Genomic DNA, 24,084 nt, shown 5'->3' with positions numbered 1-24,084 from the left:
ATTGCTGTTTTAAATATCTTTTTATAATTTTCAATTCTTGCTACAGTATAGAAATTATGATTTTTGTATATTGCTTTTTATCAAGGTACGTTGCTGAGCCCTCTTTTTAGTTCTAATGGTTTTTAATTTTTTTGGATTTTCTCTATAGACTATATTATACTATATACAAAGAACAACTATTATTTCTTTCAAATACTCATGTTTTTAATTTCCTTTACTTTCTTGTTAGTGTGCTGACCAGGACTTCTAGTACAGTGTTGAATAGAAACACTGATAGTAAGTTACAGACTTCAAAAGAATGCTTCTAAGTTGTCACTATTAAATACTATGTTTGCAGTAGGTTATGGAAAGATAACCAATAACAGTTTAAGGAAGTTCCTTTCTAGTTCCAGTTTACTATCTGTTTTGTCATGAAGGGGCGTTAGATTTTGACTAATTGATAATATAGTTTTTATTTTTAATCTGTTAATATGGTAATTCTATTAATAGACTTTCTACTATTAAACCATCCTTAAATTGCTGGGATGAATACTACTTGGTCGTGTTTTATATTTTACTGGATTCAATTTGCTAATATATTAATAGCATATCCGTAGCTATGGAAGTAAATAAAATGATCCTATAATTTTATCTTCTTACCCTATTCTTTTCAAATCTATTAAGGTTGTTCTTGCCTCATAAAATTAATTTAGGATCTCTCTCTTTCTAGTCTATGCATTAGTTTGTATAGGAGAAGACTCATATGTTCCTTGAAGGATAATTAGACCTTATTTCTGAATCTCTGTGGGCTTAATATTTTATGAGACTGAATTTTAAACTACTTACTCAAATTCTTTTTTTTTTAATTTGTATGAATTTATGGGATACAAGTACAATTTTGTTACATGCATGGATTGTGTAGTAGTCAAGTCAGGGCTTTAGGCTATCCATCACCCAAATAATATATTAATACATTGTATTCATTAAGTAATTTCTCATCATCCACCCCCATCCCAACTCTTCACCCTTCCAATTCTCCATTGCCTATCATTCCACTCTCTACATCCATGTGTACACACATTTTTTAGCACTTACTTATGAGTGAGAATATACAATATTTGACTTTCTGTGCTTTTCTTGTTTGACTTAATATGATGACCTCCCAGTTGCATTCCTGTTGCTACAAAAGACATGATTTCATTTTTTATGGCTGAATAGTATTCCATTATGTATATATACCACATTCTCTTTATCCATTCATCCATTGATGGATACTTAGGTGGTTTCCATATCTTTGCTATTGTGAATAGTGCTGTGGTAAACATGCAAATACAGGTATCTTTTTGATAAACTGACTTTTTTTCCCTTATGTAGATACCCAGTAGTGGGATTGCTGGATCAAATGGTAGTTCTATTTTTAGTTCTTTGAAAAATCTCCAGAGTATTTTCTGTAGAGGTCGTACTAATTTACATTCTCACCAACAGTGTATGAGTTCCCTTCTTTTCTCTGCATCTTCACCAACATATGTTATTTTCTGTCTTTCTATCATGTTTTCAATTTCCTCAAAAGTCAATTTTGAGAAGCTATATTCTTCTAGAAAATTGTTTTTAGCTAAATTTTTAAATGTATTGCTACCATAGTGCTTTCATTAATTTTTTAAATGTCCACTGTGTCTGTATTTTTGTCACCTTTTTATACCTAAATTTGTTGATTTTTGCTTTTTCTCTTTTATTCTTAATAATTATTGCTAAAGGTTTTTCTACTGTAATAGTTTCTTTAAAGAACCTTATTTCACTTTTATCAAGTGTATTATTTCTTTGTTTTCTATTTCATTAATTTCCACCCTTTATTACTTCCTTCTTTTGGTTTCTTGAAATTTACTTTTCAAAAAGATTCTTAAGTTGGTCTAGCTCATTAATCTTCAGTATTTCTTCTGAATCAGTCAATTTTAGGTTACACTGTACCTCTTTAGTAGCATCCTAAACATTTTGATATGCAGTGTTTTTACTGATTTTTATTTCTTAAAATCTTCTACTTTCCAAATGATTTCTTCTTTAACTCATGAATTATTGAGGGTTATATGTGTATGTATATTAATTTCAAATCTATGGGGTGTTTTTAGTTACCTTTGTCATTTCTTTCTAATGTTATTATATTTTAGTCAAAGGAAAGAGTCTATTTACGTATTCTTTGGTATTTATGAAACTTGATTTGTGGCCTAGAATGTGGTCATTTTTTTACTCAATTACATGTGTTAGAAATACTTCTCCATTAGTGTATATAAAGCTACTACATTCTTTTTCAAATAGTTTATTCATTTCATTTTGATAGTTTTTTTCTTCTTTCTTTTTTGTTTACTATTACAAACAACGCTGCACACTTTCTGTGCTGGCAGTCCCCAAGTTCACCCCCATGTTCAGAAATTTGCTAGAAGGACTCATGGACTCAGCATATATATAGTTGTATTTATGGCTAAGATTTATTATCGTGACATAGTAGGGATATATAGCTAGGTGATAAGGGGGAAAAACACAGGCAGAGTCTGGAGGAATCCATGTGCAGCCTTCTTTATGTTCTTTCTCTCCCACAAGGGGTCACACAGAGCACACTCTTCACCCAGCAACAAAAATGCAGCAACTTGTGTGTTATGCTTCTACCCAAGACAGCCCATTAGAAACTCAGCATTCAAGGATTTTGTTGGGGGCTGGTCACATAGGTATCCTCTCTCTATCATGTGCCAAAATTGCAGACCCCCAGAAAGAAATAAGGTTAAACATCAATCATATTGTTTGTATTAATAGTCTAGGCATAGTGAAGTAGCCTTATCAGTTAAGGAATGGCAGGAACACTCACAAAATACCAAATATCAAACACCAGCAAAAGCCATCCTTGCAAGTAGACCCTTCTAAAGTCAACAGCCTCAGGAATATTTTATTCACTCCTTCTATACACCTTCTTATGTACATATGCAAATTTTTTAGAGTAGGCTGATACTGTGAAGAGATGGATCATACAGTTCAACAGATGTGTACTGAATTAAATTGAATAGTGCCTGTAGAAAAATATCATGTAAGTTTCAAGCTAATTACTTATAAGTGAACTTGCATAATATAATCCTATTCATGAATTGGGACTGCTTGTAGTTAATGAATACTACTCTTACTCTAAAAGGAGACTAAACCAATAAATGGTAGCCTTAGTTAAAAAAAAAATTTCTTCATTGGGCATGATAGGAAAGTGAGCAACCTTTCAAAAAGGAGGTTCATATCTGTAGCATCTATTACTATAAATTAGCTATTATCTGTCATCTTTACTACCTATGCCAAATTCCCTTCTCTATAAAGATTAATCTTTGAAATAAAAGGGTTTTTTAAGGAATAAATTATTATTTTTAACTTTATGCAGATTTGTAGAAAAATTATACATCGCCATGTGCTCATATTCCGACTGCCTAACTTACAGATGTTAGATGGAATTCCTGTGAATTCAGATGATAGGGCAAAAGCTGAATTTCACTTCTCTGAACTACAAGCAAAGAAAAACTCGGTAATAACTATATTACTTACACTTTTCCTCTTGAGATACGAATTATTAGTAAATGAACATTACATCATATATTTTGACTTAAATGTTTAAACCTGTGATGTTTTTATAGATGATCTTAGTATCTATTTAGGGATTACTATCAAAGGCAGCCTGGTCTGGTGAATAGAACATACACACATACACACACACACACACACACATGCCAGGGATTCATCTATACATGGTTAGTAAAATAGAGAAAGTCTTTATGTTAGAGAAATATATTTTATCTGAAGATTCAACACTAAGTACTAAGAACAAAATTAAGACATTATTTCTTTTAACTAGCTGTTCAGGAGACACAAGTACAAAAAACTTTTCAAGTTTATCAGTTTCTAACATGTTTTTCTTTACTTAAGTAGCTGCTGTTCTTTAATAGCAGATAAGGAAAAAATAAATGAAATACAAAGTTGTCTTTTAAACCAAAACATTTTGGTGATTTGGTTTCAGAAGAAAATTTGACAGCATTCTAGATTATTGATGGGAAGAAACTCCCACAGAGGAATTAGGGGATTTGAGACTGGCTAGATAGAGTAAAAAGACAGCTACCTTAACATTCATTTACAAAGCTGCGTTCTTGCTAACATTTACTGAAGTATGAGGTATTGGTAATTTTACACAAATAGCAAAGCCTATAACTCTAAATAAAGTGAATCATATGTTCAGAATTCATATTTTTAAAAGTATAAACAAGGGCAGTCTTAATGAAAGCAGAGCAGGCATAATTTCTAGGGAAAGCAAGAATCCTTTACCTAAAATGCTTTTCTCCTCCATTTGCTGATTCCTGAAATTCTTTTAAAAGCCTCTTAATCCTCAACAGTTTTGAAATATAAACACTGTTTAGAGAGTTTTATCACATTCATTAAAATTATTATAAGTTGCTTTTCTTAGTCTTCATTTTATTTGCTTGTTTTGAAAAATAGGTAACTGCAAGGCACCTGATGAGGTAATGTAAGGAATACAAAGATATAGGACAAATGACTCTTACCTTCCAGAAATTCCTATGCATTAAAAAAGGAAACATTACAAAGAGAAAAAGTCTTAATTCTTATTTTTTAATTCTTCACTTACCTTGTTAAGATCCTTTTGGAATCTAAATCCTTAGATTCTAGTGGTGAGTACAATGCAGTCTGAAAAAACAGAACAAGATTCTGAGGGAGGTTAACTTCTCAAAAGGCTCTGTTGATTTTACAGGTTTTACTTAGTACCAATTCTGAGTTTAGGCAAGCATATAACTCCTGACTAAAAAAAAAAAAATTTGATTGTCAAATGGGGCTTGTGATAAGGACTAAACCTATTGATCTGAGTTTTGGGGATGAGATGCTCTTAATTTATTTTTTTATATAGCTTATTCCTGTTACCAACTCTCCTGTGGATGGTGGATCACTTGGCCAAGTGAAAGCTCCTCCCATAAAGATAACAAATGTAATCCTGCCTGGTGGATTTGGCCATTACTTGGGACCTGACTTCTCTTTAACTCCTGAAGTTGAAGGTATTTTGACAAAGAATTTCAGAGAGAATGTAAAACAAACACTTCATTTGAAACAAAAATCTCGCTTTGATTTCTAATATTACTTAAAATTCTGTGTTTTTAATTTACATTTCCTAAAGTTGCATGTTTGTTTATGTTTCTTATGATCATTCTGATTTCAGAGACTAGAGTATTTTTTGTTCTATTCAACTACTAATATGTTATAACTAAATATTTCCTCAATCGAAATGTGAACTTTGTGATACTTAAACAATTATTTCCCAACCTATTTCTTTCAAAGCTTTTATTTCATTTTGTGCATGTCATAACAAACAACTACTAAAACCATTTCATTAGTGCATCCTGCTGAAGTAGAAATCAGAAGTATAAAAATATAACAATAAAATCTTGATATATGAAGGATATTTTACAAAGAGATCACTTTTCTCTTGAAACAAGTAAATATTCACGAAGCTAACACGGAAGAGTTTCAAGAGGTAGAGTTTTAAAGGAGGGAGTTTATTAAAATTTAAATAACCATGGAAATGGTTTATTCTATTATACAAATTTTAGCTTAGGTTTAGAATAAGCCTGTTCCCTAATTCCAGATCTTCTCTGGCTATCATTTTGGCAAAATTGGGGCTAGCTACTCCTTCTCTGAGGGCTTACCTCTTCAATTCCTTTTAACTTCTCATTTTGTCCTCAGACCACTGTTAGACAGTAAAACTGAACATTACAATAATTATAAAATGATATAATAGCCTACAAAGAGTAGCAGATTGCTCCATGTGTTTAAAGTTTTTAAAGGAAACCCAGTTAAAAGAAACTCAGTATAATTTACTCTATTAAATTTTGTCTAACTTATTTTTCATACTTCTACATCTTTATGACTTAAAGGTTTTAATCATAATGAGGATTGTTATTCTTTTGTCCAGGAGATATCAAAATTGGACATATAAATTGTTACTATTAATAGCTTCCTTAACAGAAGAAAGTCAGCTTCAGGAATGTCATATCTTTATTTATTTATTTATTTATTTATTTTACATTAGTTCAACCCTGGATTCATCTCCACAACTTTTTTCTCAGGTACAGACATACCTCGTTGTAGTGCACTTCACTTTATTGCACTTCATAGATACTGTGATTTTTACAAATTGAAGGTTTGTGGCAACTCTGTGTCAAGCAAGTCTATCAGTGCCATTTTTGAAATAGCATGTGCTCACTTCATATTTCTGTGTCACACTTTGTTAACTCTCTCACTATTTCAGACTTTTTCATTAATATTTTATCTGTTATGGTGATCTATGGTCAGTGATCTTTCATAGTACTGTTGTAACTGTTTGGGGCACCACAACTGCACCCATATAAGATGGCACTTAATTGATAAATGTTGCACATGTTCTGATTGCTCCACCTCCCAGCCGTTCCCCAAACTCTTTTCCTCTCCCCAGGCCTCCTTGTTCCCTGAGACACAAGAACATTAAAATTAGGCCAATTAATAACCCTACAATGGCCTCTATGTGTTCAAGTGGAAAGAGGAGTCACACATCTCTCACTTTAAATCAAAAGCTAGAAATTATTAAGCTTAGTGAGGAAGGCATGTTGAAAGCCTAGACAAGCCAAAAGCTAGACCTCTTGTGCCAAATATTTAGCCAAGTTGTGAATGCAAAGGAAAAGTTCTTAAAGGAAATTAAAAATGCTATTCCAATGAATACATGAATCATAAGAAAGTGAAATTTTATTGCTGATATACAGAAAGTGGTCTGGATAGAAGACCAAACCAGCTACAACATTCCCTTAAGCCAAAGCCTAATCCTAACTCTCTTAAATTCTATGAAGGCTAAGAGAGGTGAGGACGCTGCAGAAGAAAGTCTGAAGCTAGTAGAGCTTGGTTCATGAAATTTAAGGAAAGAAGGCATCTCCATAAAATAAAAGTTCAAGATGAAGCAGCAAGGGCCGACGTAGAAGATGCAGCGCTTTATCCAGATCTAGCTAAGATAACTGATAAAGGTGACTACACTAAAAAATAGATTTTCAATGTTGGTAAAACATCCTTATATTGGAATAAGAAGCCATCTAGGACTTTCATAGCTAGAGAGAAGTCAATGCTTGGCTTCAAAACTTCAAAAGATGGGCTGACTCTCTTATTAGCAGCTAATGCTGCTGGTGACTTTAAGCTGAAGCCAGTGATCATTTATTGTTCTGAAAATCCTAGGGCCCTTAATAATTTTGATAAATCTACTCTCCCTGTGCTCTATAAATAGAAATATAAAGCCTGAATGGCAGCACATCTGTTTAAAACATGATTTACTGAATATTTTAAGTCCACTATTAAGACCTACTGCTGAGAAAAAATTCCTTTCAAAAGATTGCTGCCCATTGACAATGTACCTAAGTCACCCAAGAGCCCTGATGGAAATATACAAGGAGATGAATGTTGTTTTCACGCTTGCAAACACAACAACTCTTCTATAGCATATGGATCAAGGAGTAATTTCAATTTCCAAGTCTTATGGTTTAAGAAATACATTTCATAAGCCTATAGCTGCCATGGAAAGTGATTCCTCTGATGGATCTGGGAAAATTAAATCAAAAACCTTCTGGAAAGGAGTCACCATTCTGGATGCCATTAAGAACATTCATGATTCAGGGAAAAAGTGAAAATATCAACATTAACAGAAGTTTGGAAGAGGTGATTCCAATCCTCATGGATGACTTTGAGAGGTTCAAGACTTCAGTGGAGGAAGTAACTGCAGATGTGGCAGAAAAAGCAAGAGAACTAGAATTAGAAGTGAAGTCTGAAGATGTGACCAAACTGCTGCAATCTCATGATCAAACTTGAACAGGTGAGGAGTTGCTTCTTATGGATGAGCAAAGAGATGGAATTTACTGCTGGTGAGGATACTATGGATGTTGCTGAAATGACAACAAAGAATTTAGAACATTACATAAACTTAGTTGATAAGGCAACAGCAGAGCTTGAGAGGATTGACTGCAATTTTGAAAGAAGTCCTACTGTGGGTAAAATGCTATCAAACAACATTGCATGCTACAGAAAAATCTTTCATGAAAGGAAGAGTGAATCAATGCACCAAAATTCATTGTTGTCTCATTTTGAGAAATTGCCATGGCCACCCAAACCTTCAGCAACCACCACCCTGATCAGTTAGCAGCCATCAACACTGGGGCAAGAGCCTCCACCAGCAAAAAGATTATGATTTGCTGAAGGCTCAGATGATCGTTAGTGTATTTTAGCAATAAAGTATTTTCAATTAAGGTATGTACATTTTTTACATATAATACTATTGCACACTTAATAGACAACAGTATAGCATAACATGACTTTTATATGCACTAGGAAACCAAAAAATTTGTGTGACTTTGCTTTATTGCAATATTCACTTTATTGCAGTGATCTAGGACCCAACCTGCAATATCTCCAAGGTATGCCTGTAACTTTTTTCAAGACATGTTATGCAACTATTTCTTAGGATTTGCTGAAAAAGTCCTATAATTTTTTGTTTTTTTGACTGTGCTGCTCCAATTTTTATTTGGAAAAGCATGGTCACTTTATCTGTACATTTATTACAGCATGCAAATCTGGATATTTATATATTTTTAAATTACCTAGAAAGGATCAAATTGATTCATTAGCTCACAGAAATTTAAGCCACATTAAGTGCTAGGAATATATTCCAATTATATATTTTTTTGGAATTTTAATTCATGTTATAAAACATGTATAGCAGACATTTTGCTGAACCACAACCAAACTTTATTACTTAATTCTTATATTACTCAATGTTTCTTATTGTTTCATAATTTTAACTTTCTGAATTCCTGATTTTAGACAAAAAAACCAAGAATGCTGGGATTCTGACAAACAATCATCCTCGGAGCATCCATGCAGAAATAGCTTTTCGGCAACTCAGAGGGATAAATCTGTCTCCATCTCTTTTATTGCATCAGAATATTACACCCCCAACTGCACAGATGTACCACAGCAACCAAGATGAGGGACGGTAAAGCTATTCTGTCCATTAATATCATTTCTCATCCCATTAAAAATATACTCTCCATATTTGTGGTAGTCATGTATAAAAATAGGAAATATTGTTATATACTATTATGTATTCACTCTGGCAGCAAGGAAACCCTGTCAGAGAGCATAAGGCTTCTTTTCCCACATTCACCAAACCTTTCCAGTGTATTTACATCCAGTGTAAATTACATCCAGTGTATTTACATCATAATTCAAAAAGGCTTAGAAATGGCTAACAAGGTCAAATAATGTTCAAACAGTATTAGTGCTCACTAGTGAGGGAACCTTGAAATAATTATATGGAAACTACTTTTAATTGTATTTTCCCCCAACTCACTCTACTAACTGAATATGCAAAGCAGTTCACTTATACTTTGAAGGGCATATAAATTCAACTCTATGAAATCATAAAGGCCAAAAATTTTGTAAATTCTTCAAAATTTTCTTGAAAGTTCCCACTTGCCCCCATCTCCAGTCTGGACCCTGCCCTAGATCCCACCTCAGTGCCTAAGAGCCTTGCTAATTCTCATCAAGCATCCACTCTCTGATGCTCAACACCTGTCCACCTAGATTTTCAAGTATTATCTGTCTACCAGCTTCTTTGTGCCCATGCTCCCACTCATCTGTTAAAGTGACCCACCCAGCACAGATCTAGCTTAGGCCTGCCTCTTGCTGCACTGACTCCCTCTGCTATAATTAGTTGTGTCCCATTGAGTCCTCGGGATAACCCAATTTTTAAATAGCCAAAAATAGGATCATTTTCTCTTTTTTATAGTATTTTTGAACTTGCACACATATAAAATACAAAAATTACTTACTGTAGAATTACCAAAAGTTAGCTTATGCATTAAGAAATCAAGTCACCATTATTTGACTCATAAATATCTTATTTCTTACAGAATTCCTGGGAGCAACTTTCCAAGATCAAATCGAATGTAACTGCCTAAAGAGACATGAGCATACACCAAGAAACTTTTCTGTTTAGTAGTTGTGCAAAAACTAGCAGACAGTAGTCAGTGGAAAAAAAAAATCATGTTACTTATGTTACTGAAACACTTCAGTTCCATATGAAGATAATCTATCACCTTTCATGATTTTGATTTAATATCACCTCTCAAACTTTCTTTATGGTTATCTTAATTATTTGTTTGAATTTCTATATTATAAAAATCACGGACTATTACATCATACAACAATTTGAAAAGATAAAAGTGACATGAAACAAAGTCCAGAGAATCAAATGCTTAGTTCTGGTATTAGAAGCATTTAGTTATAAAATGTCATTATGGCCTGTCATATGAAGATATTAAGAAAAGATAACTTCAGGAAATAACCATCCTTTCATTTGCAGAGTATCTTTTCATTTGGGATTACATAAACTAAAGCATACGTTTCTTACAAAACACAACTATTACTAAAGCAAGATGAGTTTTGCTGGCTGCACTACAGATTAGTTTTTAGGACTATACTTTGAAAAAAATACTCTCAAACCAGGTCTGCCCTGAAAATTGTTTAGAGATGCAAATTATAGGCATCAATAGTAGTTCCTAAACGTGGCTGACTGTGGGTGCAACCATTCATTCATCCACTAAGAATAAGAGAAATGAGTCCTATTTCATGTACAAATCGTTAATTGTGCCTACTGTGATATAATTTTACAAGCAGTTTCAGGCTGAAAAGAACATGTTCCAACTGAGTGGACACATTTAAAATTTTGACTTTTAATAATTGTATTTCACTAGAAATGACTTTTCTAAACTATTACATTGCATAGTACTAGGATATATCAAAAATCAATCAAATATGGTTTTGAGTTGGCTTATGTGTTAAATACAGTTCTTTACATTGATAACTAAACTGCCAGTCATATTTTGATGTAAATGGATTCCATGATTCATGAAATGTTTTATTTAAATTTTTAAAGTACTAGTTCAACACTGCATGTAGTTTTCATACTATTCATATTTTGTATGTTCCTTACATGAAAATAAAATAAGTATACTTTATAATCTATCTGAAAATAGTTTTAAAGGTATTTTGGAAACTATATAATTCCAATGTTTATGCAACAATTTTGTATTTTTTCTTCTTTAAATGCTATGTTTGTAATTTAATCATGTGATACTTAAAATTTCAAAACTAATTACAGATTGATTTTGCTCTTCTAATGTGTGGTTTTTAAACAGCTATTACACTTAGGTGAAAATAAGATCCTTTGTTTAAAATCAACTTTGCAGTTCTTAAGATGTCCAGAAGATGTCTTTGTTGCCCCTTAGTTTGGACAACTGCTTTCACTGTAGTGTTTTGACAGTCTACTCTTCACAATTTATTACTAAATTAGCATCACCTGCTTTTTTTCTTTGATGATTATGTATAAATTAAATGATGAATGTGTGATATTTTTATAATAGAAAGTGTCTTTATAAATAATAAAGTGTGAGAAAAATAAATGTAATAGGTTTTCACTGGAGAAAAATGTTCAAGAATAGAAACGTGTAAAGCAGAAAAATACGTAACTTATGCTACATCCAATTAGTATTTTGTCATATTTTCTTTTAGCCATTTTTCCTATGAATTTCTAATATATTTGAGATCTTTCATTTAATTTTTATGTATACGTTGTTAAATTTGGAGCTATCTTATAATAATAAATTTTAATTGCATATAAATTTCTTGAAAATAATTTTAATACATAATTTGATAGTGACACTAAGAAAAATAATAAACATATTTAGGCATTGCTAAGTGCTGTACAGTATATAGACACAGACCCAATCTCTAGGGACCTTTTAATATAAATTTACAATAAACAATTTCATATAAAAGCAATGAGAGAAATGATTATTAACATGATTTGGCATAGCCATTCTGAATTCTTTTTGTCAGGATAGCAGATGACACTGACATGACATACAAATCCCCTGGGAATACCTAGATCACTTAAACTATTGGTTATGTGCAATTCATAAGGCGATGGCTTATTAACTCCATCCCTTTCCAACTTAGTAAAACAAATGAAAATGTATATGAACATGAGTAATGTTTTTATAAGAGTGATTTTAGATCTGCTCTAAATTATTTCTTAAGTAAATAATTCACACACTGAAATTTTAAGTTATAGTTACAAATTATTTGTAACCCACTTAGCAAAGCAACTGATTGCAACAAAACAACTAGTGATTTAAATTTACAAACCACTGGCAAACATTTTAAATTAGTTATCCTAATAACAATCATAAAGTAGGCATGACATATATTGTCTCCATTTATATATAAAGAAGCTGTGGCTTCACAAGGAAAAGAGTACATACCATACTTGATACATATTTTTTTCAACACCAGATTCATTGCTTTTTCAATTACAAGGGAATTGGCAAATAATTATTACTAATATGCTTTTTAATCAGCTATAATAGAGCCCCAATGTATGTAAAGATTGTAAACTATTCATTCTCTTCCAGTATATTTCACTTAGAGAAAACATAATTTCTACAGTAAAATTATTATTCTTTGCTCCAGCAATTATCTTGATAGATTTATTTTGCATGCAGTCATATGCATGATTATATGACTTTTCAATTAAGGACAATTCCACAAACAACCTGGAAAACTAGAAATTAGGGAACTTTATAGATTAGGAGCCTCCAGTGATGAAGTGAATATAGATGTCAAACTGATCTTCTGATTTGTATATATGTATATATGAAAATATATGAAGATTAATTAATTGTTCAATAAGAACTTTATTATTTACTTCCATTTTTATAGTCCTGGATTTTTCTGACTACTGACACAAAATTAACTATGGTTGTGAATTTTTTTTGCCTAGAATATTTACTTATATTTTTATTTCAGTATATTATGGGGGTACAAATATTTTGGTTACAATTAATGACTTTGCCTCACCCAAGCCAGGGCTAGAGGCGTGCCCTTCCCCCATACAGTGCACACACCTCATCCATTAGTTGTAAGTTTACCTGCCCACCCCCCTCCCACCTGACTAGCACCCAATGAATATTACTTTCATGTGAGCACCTTAGTGTTGATCAGTTAGTACCAATTTGATGGCAAATACATGTGGTGCTTATTTTTCCATTGCCTAGAATATTTAGTGTGCATGGAGTATGTGTGTTTGCAGCCACTCATGACTAGTTTTAAAATAAACCTTATATTTAAGGAACATGCCATTTCATTATTCATAAGCTACGTAAATTATGAAAAGTGTTTAATGTTTTAATACATTAGATCTTACTCTTAGTCATACTCTAGCCTCTTAGCTTCAATTAAATTTTACATAAAAGGAAATAAATTATTTATAGTTTTGTATGAGTAGAAGCACTTATGGCCAAGTTCCTTTGGTTATTCAATGAATCTAACCAACACAGTTTGTTTACAGGCTAGAAACAGACTGGGTTTTTTGACACTTCTGCTGTAAAAATTAGAGCTCATAGACCACTTCCAAGTGCTTGACTACTTTCCTTGTTCAACTTTCTATACTTTCCTCCATTATGGAAATATTTTTAAAGAAAAACCTATGCTGAATTGCATCTAAGTTTTCAGTTGCCTTTTAGAAGTAGGTCAGCAAGAAGTACACAGCTATTTCATTAGTTATATTCTGTTTCTACAAGCTTTTATTTTACATAAATATAAATTATACCATTCTACTATTACTCTTTTTCAGCTGTGAATAAAACTGTTTTGTAAACTATCCAGAAGACATTTCTTAGACTCAATTTACGCATTTTTTATCTTAAAATTTTGTTTGGTGATGATTTTTCCTTAAAATTAACAAAAAATGAATGATTTAATAGCCAAATCATGAAATGTTATAACCTAAAAATAAATAGTATATTCAAAGGAACTTAGAAGTAGTTTTGAAAATATTAATTACCTGAAATCAAATTAATTTATCTTTTATATTTTATTAGGCCTACTTTAACTATATGCTCTTTTAGGTAAATCAAAAAGCCAATTCCTCAACATTGTCATTCGCCATATAAAATACCAGTGATTCTAAAATGCTAAATTTAAAGTTAGAACAGATTTTTCCTCATATTATTAAAAATAAAAGTATTTTCATATGCTCCGAATAAAAATCCATTGCGATAACATATTGTGTTTTTTTAATGAATTACATTTTGATCAAACATTAAAATGGGAATGGTTGTGAATTATTTTTAACAAATATTAATAAAATTCTACATTTTCATTTTGGTTTTTAATTTTATAATTAACTTCTACATGTTTAAAAACATTTCATACCAGCAGCTATTTTTAAACATTATAAATAGGAAAAAAGGTTAGTGATAATCTTAATATTTTTGTGAACCATTAAGTTAATGACTACATTTTAAACAAACAAAAAAATTAAGGTGGTGTGATTTAATAGCTGTAGATTTTATTCATGAACTTCATGTTTTACATTTTGCTGATTGAAAAACATTAAGGTTTTCTTCTAGAAAATGTTTTCAATAATTTTAGTGGTTCGGCTCTAATATTTGTTCCGTCTTTAATTAGAACCATAGCCTTTCCTCTCCTCTCCCTCCCAGAACAACCAAAAAAGACTAATCTGTAAAAAAAAAAAAAAAAAATCAGTAACATTTTAAAGTTTCCAATTATTTCTTATTCCTTCCTATCAATTTGGCTTAAAACAGGTATTTACAAACACTGGTAGCCTACTTTCTTATGGCCTTTCAATTTTTATGATGTTCTTTAAGAGTTCAATCAACCTTAATGGTGCATGTTTAGTTAAGGAAATAGAATGGGGAGAAGTCAATTTGAGCTCCCATACGAACAAGTGTCTTCAGAAAGAATAGGCATAAATGGGTTTAGAAAACAGAGAGTACAAGTAAAATGCAGCGAACAGAGCACTCAGGGAAGCCAGATACAATGGAAAGAGTAAAATACTGCAGAGCTTTTTAAGCTTCATACAATTGGAACAATGGGCTTGATCCAGCCATCTATGTTAAACTGTTAAAAGATAGGTGAAAAGCAAGCTGGAATTCTCTAAAGAGTGTTGAGGAATAGTAGAATGAAGAGCTTTACATCTAAAAAGAGAATGAATGCAGTCTTTCAATAAGATGGAAATGAAGTCAAAATGGGCATATTTCCCTGGTTACCTTAGGAAGCACTCTGTTCTGTTTTAGTTATTAAGCCATTATTAGCAACAAAATAGTCTTAAAACTGCCACCATTGGAGTTTTTAAACAATATAGTATACATCTGTGAATTTTATAATACATACACATATACACACAAGTAAAAATACAACATACAGTTCTCATATAATTGTAACAATATTATAGTCTATAACAATCAGTACACTATGTCAAACTTCTTACCTCCCCCCAAAAAAGGCTAATTTAGATTTAGTGGCAAAGGTACAAGTATACAATTATAAAAACTTGAAATAGAAAACTAGATAACACATTACTCATAGAATAGGATACTTCAGAATAAATGGTTTAATTTTTTAATTAGCTAAAAGTCAATCAGACTTATTTTGTACACTTGTGGAAAATTTTTCTTAAGTGTATTGATATACTTTTCTGCCTTAAAAGTAGAATAAATTAAACAAAATTTTATTTTCAATGTTTTATAGTGCTTCAGGGTCATAGTTGTGCAGGATTTACAATTTTAGAGAAATGCAACTGAAGAAAAATGTTCAGAAAGTGTCCTGATCTTAGGCTATAACCTTGGAAGTTGCTTATGGCCAAGGTGCACTTTTGTCTTCTGGCCTGCTTTTTTGTGTGTGTTCCCTTAATCATTATGATGCTGAAATAATTTTTCTAGTTAGTCAAAGATTCTAATATTAATAGAGCCATTACCACACTGTTGAATTATGTTTTCAATGAAGGTATGAGTACACTTATGCAAACAGATGCTAAAACCTCTATAAATAGAAACTAGATACAATAAAACTGAAGCCCAAACATCTGTTAATGTTAAGAGGTTAGGCTGTTGTTAATTCTCAAGAAGAATAATTATGAGAATATCAGTCTCATAACTGTCATCCTTTAATAGTTCAGTTATTAAATGTTTTAAATATTCTTTTTAAGATTATGCATTAACTGATTAATGTTGACATTATCAAGACTTTAAATGACAGCTATAACAGAGATTTGAAAAACTGATTTTCTGGTATCATGAAATTACTTTAGCATAGTACTATTTCCAGATTTTTTCAATGCATTATAATAAAATAAGAGTAGAAATTTGTACTTAAACGTGAGTATTTCAGTCACTTCAATATTTAGAAGAGAAACCATCAATAACAGCTATTAAAGACAATAAAAATTAAACTTACTTTTTAAAGAGCATTATTTTCATGAAGGAAACAAAAACAAAAAAAACCAGTTTTGGTTGGAAACCACTTTTCTAACTCAAAAATAATTTTAAGTAGTGAGATATTTGTTTCTAATATTAGATCCTTCAAATCTTTTGATCAGTTATTTTTAATTATATTAAAAAGATCAATTAATGATACTATTATGAGCCCAGATGAGGAAAATTGCATGAAAACAAAGCAGAAATAATGCTTTCTAGAGTAATTTTATTCCTATTTAGTTATAATCTTACTGGATCATAAACATTTAAGTGATTTTACCTTGCAATCAATTATTAATCTTTATATACTGTTTTGTTTTCCACTGAATTTTGAAATTTTGTTCATTATGTTCACAATGAGTCTTCATGATATTTAGGGGGGAAGAACTAGTGATTTTTTAAAAAAAATACTAAATCAAATCTCACTACTTTAATTTCAAGGTATAAAATTGTGTAAAAATATTAAAAACATATGGGCTCACATAGTTCTAAAAATTGATATTATTCCTTTGTTGTAAACCCACTTATTCATTTCTATGTGCAATCAAGTTTACTATTGCTAATGGCCTATATATTAAAGAGGTAAGTAAATGAATAATGTTAGACGATACACAACCAACAGAAAGAATGATAAAAATCAAAGAGCTAGCCTATTACATACTAAATCACTTCCATTTCATGACATCATGTTCTTATTGTTCTTTTACATTTATTAAAGATGTATACCTCACTATCTGGGAGATCAAAAAATCAGTTACATACAGGCTCTTATCAAATATTCAATTGAATATATCAGTGCAACAGAGAAAGCAACAGCAGAACTAACACCCAAGATCTAAGAAATTATTTCCCCTAAGAGTTGCAAAGTTAGAAGTCTTCAGGGACCTGCTACATAACCATAATGAAGGAGGACAGATATAAAAATAAGTGCACTTTTACTGAAGTATTATGTGCTAGATAGTCTCCATTTGCCCTTCCAGATCTATTCTCTACCCTTCTCCTCCTGCTCTGTGACTCTAGAGACACATCTTTAAGGACAGCATTAATTAGGGTCCTTTGTCTCTCTAGCTGGCAGTTGGATTTAGCCAATCGAAGACACTAGAAGTAGATCAAAGAGTAGAAGAGTGAGATTTGGGCCTTAACAACTGTATTCCTCAACAAGGGCCACAGCACCTACTGGGCTCTCCTAAACTATCTGGGTTCTAATGAACTCTCTTTCTCTTACACATTCAGGCCGATAGGTGTTGCAAGTTCAGATACTTCACCAAATCTGATTTGTTTCCTTTAATCCTATATACACTTGTGAAATAGTCCCCTTCATTAAACTGCTGAATGGCCCCATTAATTGTAACACCTGTTTTCTGCTGAGACGCTCTTACGCGTGGTACCTACATGACACAAACATGTATGATATTGGAGGTTATATTTTAAATTCTTAATGGAAAAAATACCAGTGGAAAACTGAAATATCTAATTTTTTTTTTTGATAATCCATTACTCTTCTGATTTGTACCTAGATGCCAGATACCTTTTCTTCTACAGCAAGATGTTAATGTCAGGTTGGAGTTGTGATGTGCAACATGGAAATATTGTCTTGAATTCTGGGAGCTGTATTTTTTAGTTGGTTTAATTTAAAAAAATTGGAATTAAAGGAGTTCTAGTTCGTTGTTGCCTAGATAACCCTCCCCATCTCTTGCTATGAGTCAAGAAAGTTCATTCTGAACAAAGAGAAAAGTGAGATCAGAACTAAGAGTCAACACAGAAGTTTTTTGGTCCCATCAAGAATTACACTGAGTATCAAGAATCATACTCAAATAAATAGAGATAGCTGGATAATATAACTGTGCTCTTCTAAACTGAAGTAGAAAATGTCACAAATAATTTAACACTCAAACACAATTTTTCTTGTAACTGTAACAGAACTTCTCAGACATATCTTTAACCTACTGATCAAAAGAATTTTCAATGAAGTTCACATCTACAGATGATTGTTTTTAATGCTGAATAATATTCTACTGTTTGTATATAATACCGCATTTTGCTTATCCATTCATCTGTCCTGAATATTTGGTTTCCTTCTACTTTTTGGCTATTGTGAATAACACTGCTATGAACATGGGTGTGCAAATATCTGTTAAGAGTCTCTGCTTTCACTCCTTTTGGGTACCCAGAAGCACAAATGCTGGAATGTAGTAGTTATATGTTTAATTTTTTAAAGAGCCACTATATTGTTTTCTACAGCAGCTTTGTCATTTTACATTACCACCAGTAACATACAAAGGTTGCATGCAATTCAGGACTTTTATACATTAAACTATTTAATTATTTTTAAATAACAGATGATGTTTCAAAAACAGACACTGAGACGATCATCTGAAACACCTCCATGCTAATACAACTATCATTTTTGAAAATTCCAAGTTTTCTGATTTAAGATTTTTATGAAAAAACACTATTTAATTTTTATTATTTTTTCACATTACATATATAAGCATTAACATGATTATCATTTTAACGTTTGTGTTATATTCAACCAAGGGAAAACACTGTAACTTACTTAATCATTGAAACTTGGAAAATTCAAGTTGGGTCCAATTTTCCAGTATCAGAGATATGCATTTAACATATACGTGCATGAATCCTTTTTCTTCTTTTGAATACTTATTAATCCATTAAAACGTATGCACATTTCTAGAGTGCATACCTTTTAATAAATGTGATTAAACTTCTTTCCAAAGTGATCACATAGATTTGTATTACCCCAGCACCTCTCACCAGTGGGGCCCATGGTAGGAGGCACTACTCCTCTCTGTGTATCACTAGTCCTCTAACAAATTGCCTATCACCTAGAAAACACACAATCAATGTTCACTAATTTAATTCATAAATGACTAAATAAGAATCCCATTTAACTAAATCCTCACTATCACTGAATCTTATATTGTTTGCTAATTTAAGGCAGCCATTACATTTTAGGCTATTTTAAAAATACTTAAAACAATTAAAAATTGGCCTTTGAACCAGAAGGTTCATAAAAGATGAATCTTCTTGCTAGCATAAAAGTCTTTCTTAGTATTTAAACATTTTTCTATACATTGCCAAGTGTAATGTAATTTCACTCAATGATAACTTTTCTTTCTAAATATAAAAATTGTGGGATCATGTTCCTAATGTGCCAAGTTTTGTTGTATGAGGTAGATAACAATCTCTATTTAGTACTTATGTATAAGCAAATGAAATAATATCAGCCATATTCAACTCATAACTAAGGTGTAGTTCGTTCTAAATGTTTCTAGTTTTATTTTGTTCATTTCTTTTTTATTGTGAATTTTCTATCCATTAAACTGCAAGCTCTTTGGAGTTAAATATTTTTTTCATCTCTGTATCTGTCAAACTGATTTGCACATTTTGCACATAGTAGGCATCAATAAATATTTTAGGTATATTTATTATGCTCTATGTTTGATTTTTGTTTGATAATTGAGAATAGTTTTTAAGGATCATGATAAAAGAAATAAATTATATATGCATTTAAAAATACACATTACAAAGATCCCTCTTTATATTAAAGAAGTAGAATAAAATCAGCAGATAAAAAAGGAAGCCTCATTCAATGGTATAATGTCATAACCAAAAAAAAAAACGGAAGCACTAAACTATTCTGATAGTCAACATGGTATTCAATTCTTCACAGATTGTAAATTATAATGGTAACGTTACTACAACTGTCAAAATTCTTCCCAAAGCAATCTTCAAGGCTAATCAACATAGACAATCACTCTTTTCATTTCTATAGCAGTAAGAAAATTTTAAGCAATATCTTTTGATTGGAGTTGTCTTGAAAATTGCTTAGTTGGAAGCCTTATTTTAAAATGCAACAAGCCTGAAATATTAAATGTAATTTGCCATGCAGCCTAGAAAAAGAATGAAGCATTTGGTACATTTTTCCCAACTGTTTCTGATTGCTGCCTGGGTAGCTTCAGCACTTCATCTTCAAAATCACCTTCGAGGGCTTCAACATCTTTGACCACGACTTTTAATCAAAAAGAAGCTAAATATAAAATAATTTGGCTATTACATGGCAGAAATCTTCACAATACTGGCTTTAACATTTTTATTTAATTAGCCTTAAGGAAAGAGCACTCAGAAGTTAACCATTGGTATTTAATGAATACTGATTAAGGTGACATATTACCTGATGTTAATATTCACAGAAATCACTACCCAGGCAAAGTGGTCAACACTTAAGTTAACACAGTTTAGTTTTCTAATGATAACCATGTTTTGTTTAGGTCTGCCTAACAATAAATAAAGCTCACTCTTATGTTTGTTATTTGGAAAATTTATGAACTTTAAAAACGTATCTGCATAGAATTTTATTGACTGTCTTCATTTCCAGCCATAGCATGATAAAGTTAATATAAACAGCAGAAATATAGTTATATGGAAATTTAGAGATATAGCCTAATCTCTTAATACTATTGAGGAGAAAACTGAAGTCTGAAGAGTTTGACTTGCCCAATGTCAAATTATCAGGTTTCTCATAGAGCTTGAATTTTAATTCAGATCTCAATATTCCTGATTAAATACGCTTTCCATAACTCCATGAACATCATTATGTTTTTCTTTCACAGTAGGAGACTGTTTTCTTAAATTTCCACTATTTTAATCTGGAATAAAGTTTTCATGTCCATTTATCCAACAAGGAAGAAATCAGTTACTGAGTTCATGTTCTGATGAGGAATGAAGAAAATACTGGTCTAGTAAATAGAGATCATGCAAAGACATCAAAGTATTTCAGAGTGTTTCTCAGGTAGGGCTGCTTTTGTTTCTGAAAGAAAGGAGTCATTCTCTTTGGGAGGAGACAGCAGTGAATGGGGCACTGGTGATATAATCAAAAGAAGGGGAAAATGGGCTTTAGGCCCTTCTTAGAGTTGTTCTGAAAGATTGTTTTCTGACTCATAAGGCAAACACTATTTATTCCGTGCATCAGGAGAAAAAGGAATAAAAATTCTGGAAGAGTCCACGTTACACTCAGGTGAGTATTTTTAAGATGTACTATCTTTTAAAGAATTTGTATATTGGAGAATGAAGAAATACATAAACAAAAAAAGTCTTTTCTTAGTAAATGTAATTTTTAGGTTTTCATGGCCCACAGTTCTACCCGAGAGTACATTTGGGCACAACAATGACACAGGAACAAGTTGCCCAGGGATACTGAATTGTGAAGTTCAGAGTGTTTTCTTCTACACTAATTGAACCATTGAAATAAAAAAATTTTCATTTGATTTTTATGGTACAGACTATGAGTATTTGTTTGGTTTTATTACATGTATTATGCAGGCAGGGTATATATGTCTTTAAAACAAAGCTTGCCTCTGAAATATTATTCATTATTATGTTGCCAGGAGAAAATGTCATAAGGGAAAAAATTCACAGGGAATAAAATCTGTAGGCTTTTATATAAAAGCCACATATGATATGGTTATCTCTACAAGTACATGGATCTCTTTTTACCAATTTTCTACCAATTACAAAGTCTTGTAGGAGTAAAATTTCTATGTGAAACATGAATCAGGTACTTGGCTTGAAATTCATAAATAAGAGAATTTTTAAAATTCAGTAGGATTACTAATTATTCTAATATTCATTTCTATACATTGGTTTTAATTTAAATTAAGAGTCTAAAAAGCAGCTCTGTAAAACTGAAATTTAAAAAAATTACTGGCATAAATTTTATTAAAATGAATATACTTTAAAATTATATTGCTAAAGACAAAACCATATATAAAAATTTATTCCAGTAATACTTAGTCATTGCTGAGTCAACAAAATAGGAGTTATTTTGCATGTTATATATAACATATACTTTATATATACATATCCATATATATACACTAATGTATGTTTTTTACTTATATATGAAAATTGATATTTACATTTTATATGCAACCCTGGAAAAAATCTAATAATCTTAAGAATGTATACATAAATTCAGTAAATGTTCTCATTCACTATACAAAATGAACTAATTTTAAGGATTAATAAAACACTGCAGTGGTCCAGAATCTAAGTAATCTCTCAGTATCAGAGCACAGAATTTACCAATATTCCAAACCAAACAACTTATAATAATTTTCAACAGTAAAATAACACTAAAAAACAATATAGCATTTGTCCTCCTATGAAAGCATCAATACTTATTTCTTTATTCAGAGAAACTAACAATATATTCCAAATTATTTTCTGGATAAGGTACTATTATGAAAACAAAAACCCACTACACCTTTTTATTGGTTACACATTAAATGACTTGGTGAGGCTTTGAGGGGACAGGGGGAGTATTTTTGTCAATTTTTTTGTTTGTAATTTTTTATTATTTAAAGATTATAAAGTAATATATATTGGTTGTTTAAAAAATTTATTAATAGCACATGACTATAAGGTAAAAAGTAAAAGTTCCCCTTCCCACCAAACTCCAGTAAACCTCTTGAGGTCAAGGTCTGTCATAGTTTCATATGTATCCTTCAGAAATAAGTATATACAAAACATGCTCATGCTTACTTCTAGTTTTACATAAATAAAATCATACTATACAGACTATAATTTTTACATTTTTTACTTAACGTAATTTGGACATCTTTGCATAGAAGTACATGTAGATATACCTCCTTTTTTACCTGTTGCCTATTGAAGAATTTTTGTTTTTGCTATTACAAATGTTCTAAGTACATCTTTGTACAAATGTTGCTACACATTTAGATAAGGTATCTGTAAAGTATATTTCTAGAGATGAAATTTCTGTATCAAAGGAAACTGCATTTTCAATTTTGTTAAATAAAGCCAAGCTATATTTCAAAAATGTACCGCTAATCTACCATCACACCAACACTGGTTTTTGTTGCTGTTGATGTATTTTATATATATATATATATTTTTTTTTTTTTTTTTTTAATAGACAGAGACTCACTGTGTCAACCAGGCCAAAACTCCTAGGCTCAAGCAATCCTCCCACCTCACCCTCCCAAGTGGCTGGGATTACAGGTACTATCTATGTTGCCCCAGGCTGGTCTCAAACTCCTGGCATCAAGCAATCCTTTCACCCTGACCTCCCAAAAAGGCTGGGATTATAGACATAAACCATTATGCTGACTGATATTTATATTTAATGTACAAACTTTATTTGCTAAATATGGTTTCATTTTCCCAAAATAATTATTTGAGTAACCTCTAGTTTTCGTGTTTTTAAATACATTAACCTAAAGAGGTTATCACAATGTAAACTGTAGGAAGTAATTCTAACCAGTGTGGACTTTTCCATCCAACAGTAATAGCATCATGAGGCTGGAAAGATTCTAAGAGGGCACCGAGGCTTTCCTCCACAATTAGGCAAATTACACCTAACTATTCCCCCCATTCTTACGTAATTACAACTGCCCTACCAAACAGAAATTCTTTCAGTTAACTTGTTCACTGCACTTTCTTATATATTCATTCAATGGGAAAGTGAAGATAGTCACAAGATTCTAAAGTTAGTACATTTATAAACGGAGAACTTGGCAGGCAAATGCCAGGAAAAGGGCATCTACTTGAGGTTACTAACTTCAGTATTACCTTTAGAAATTAATATTATAATAATATCCTTGGTAACACTGTCATAGAAGAAGTTCATTGGTGT

The 24,084-nt window shown here is 31.4% G+C and overlaps 2 protein-coding genes across 3 annotated transcripts in view; one reads left to right on the top strand and one right to left on the bottom strand.

Moving 5' to 3' along the window:
- The window catches only part of LRRC9 (leucine rich repeat containing 9), a 103,446-nt gene extending 92,430 nt beyond the window's left edge, over positions 1 to 11,016 (top strand). Inside the window, exons 29-32 of the mRNA XM_045566286.1 lie at positions 3,386 to 3,526; positions 4,913 to 5,057; positions 8,890 to 9,061; positions 9,981 to 11,016. Coding sequence (XP_045422242.1) covers positions 3,386 to 3,526; positions 4,913 to 5,057; positions 8,890 to 9,061; positions 9,981 to 10,020 — 498 coding nt within the window. The 3' untranslated portion in view covers positions 10,021 to 11,016. The remainder of the gene's footprint in view (positions 1 to 3,385; positions 3,527 to 4,912; positions 5,058 to 8,889; positions 9,062 to 9,980) is intronic.
- Positions 1 to 24,084, bottom strand: part of RTN1 (reticulon 1) — a 349,490-nt gene that overhangs the window by 321,911 nt on the left and 3,495 nt on the right. Inside the window, exon 2 of one of the 2 annotated variants that reach the window (XM_045566307.1) lies at positions 4,637 to 4,695. The gene's annotated coding sequence lies outside the window, so the exon portion shown is untranslated. Of the gene's footprint in view, positions 1 to 4,636; positions 5,200 to 24,084 lie in introns of those variants that run through there. The other variant, XM_045566298.1, reaches the window with a different exon arrangement.

The sequence above is a fragment of the Lemur catta genome, chromosome 1, assembly GCF_020740605.2.
Source record: "Lemur catta isolate mLemCat1 chromosome 1, mLemCat1.pri, whole genome shotgun sequence".
Taxonomy (NCBI): Eukaryota; Metazoa; Chordata; class Mammalia; order Primates; family Lemuridae; genus Lemur; species Lemur catta.
This window is presented reverse-complemented; position numbering and strand designations above follow the sequence as displayed.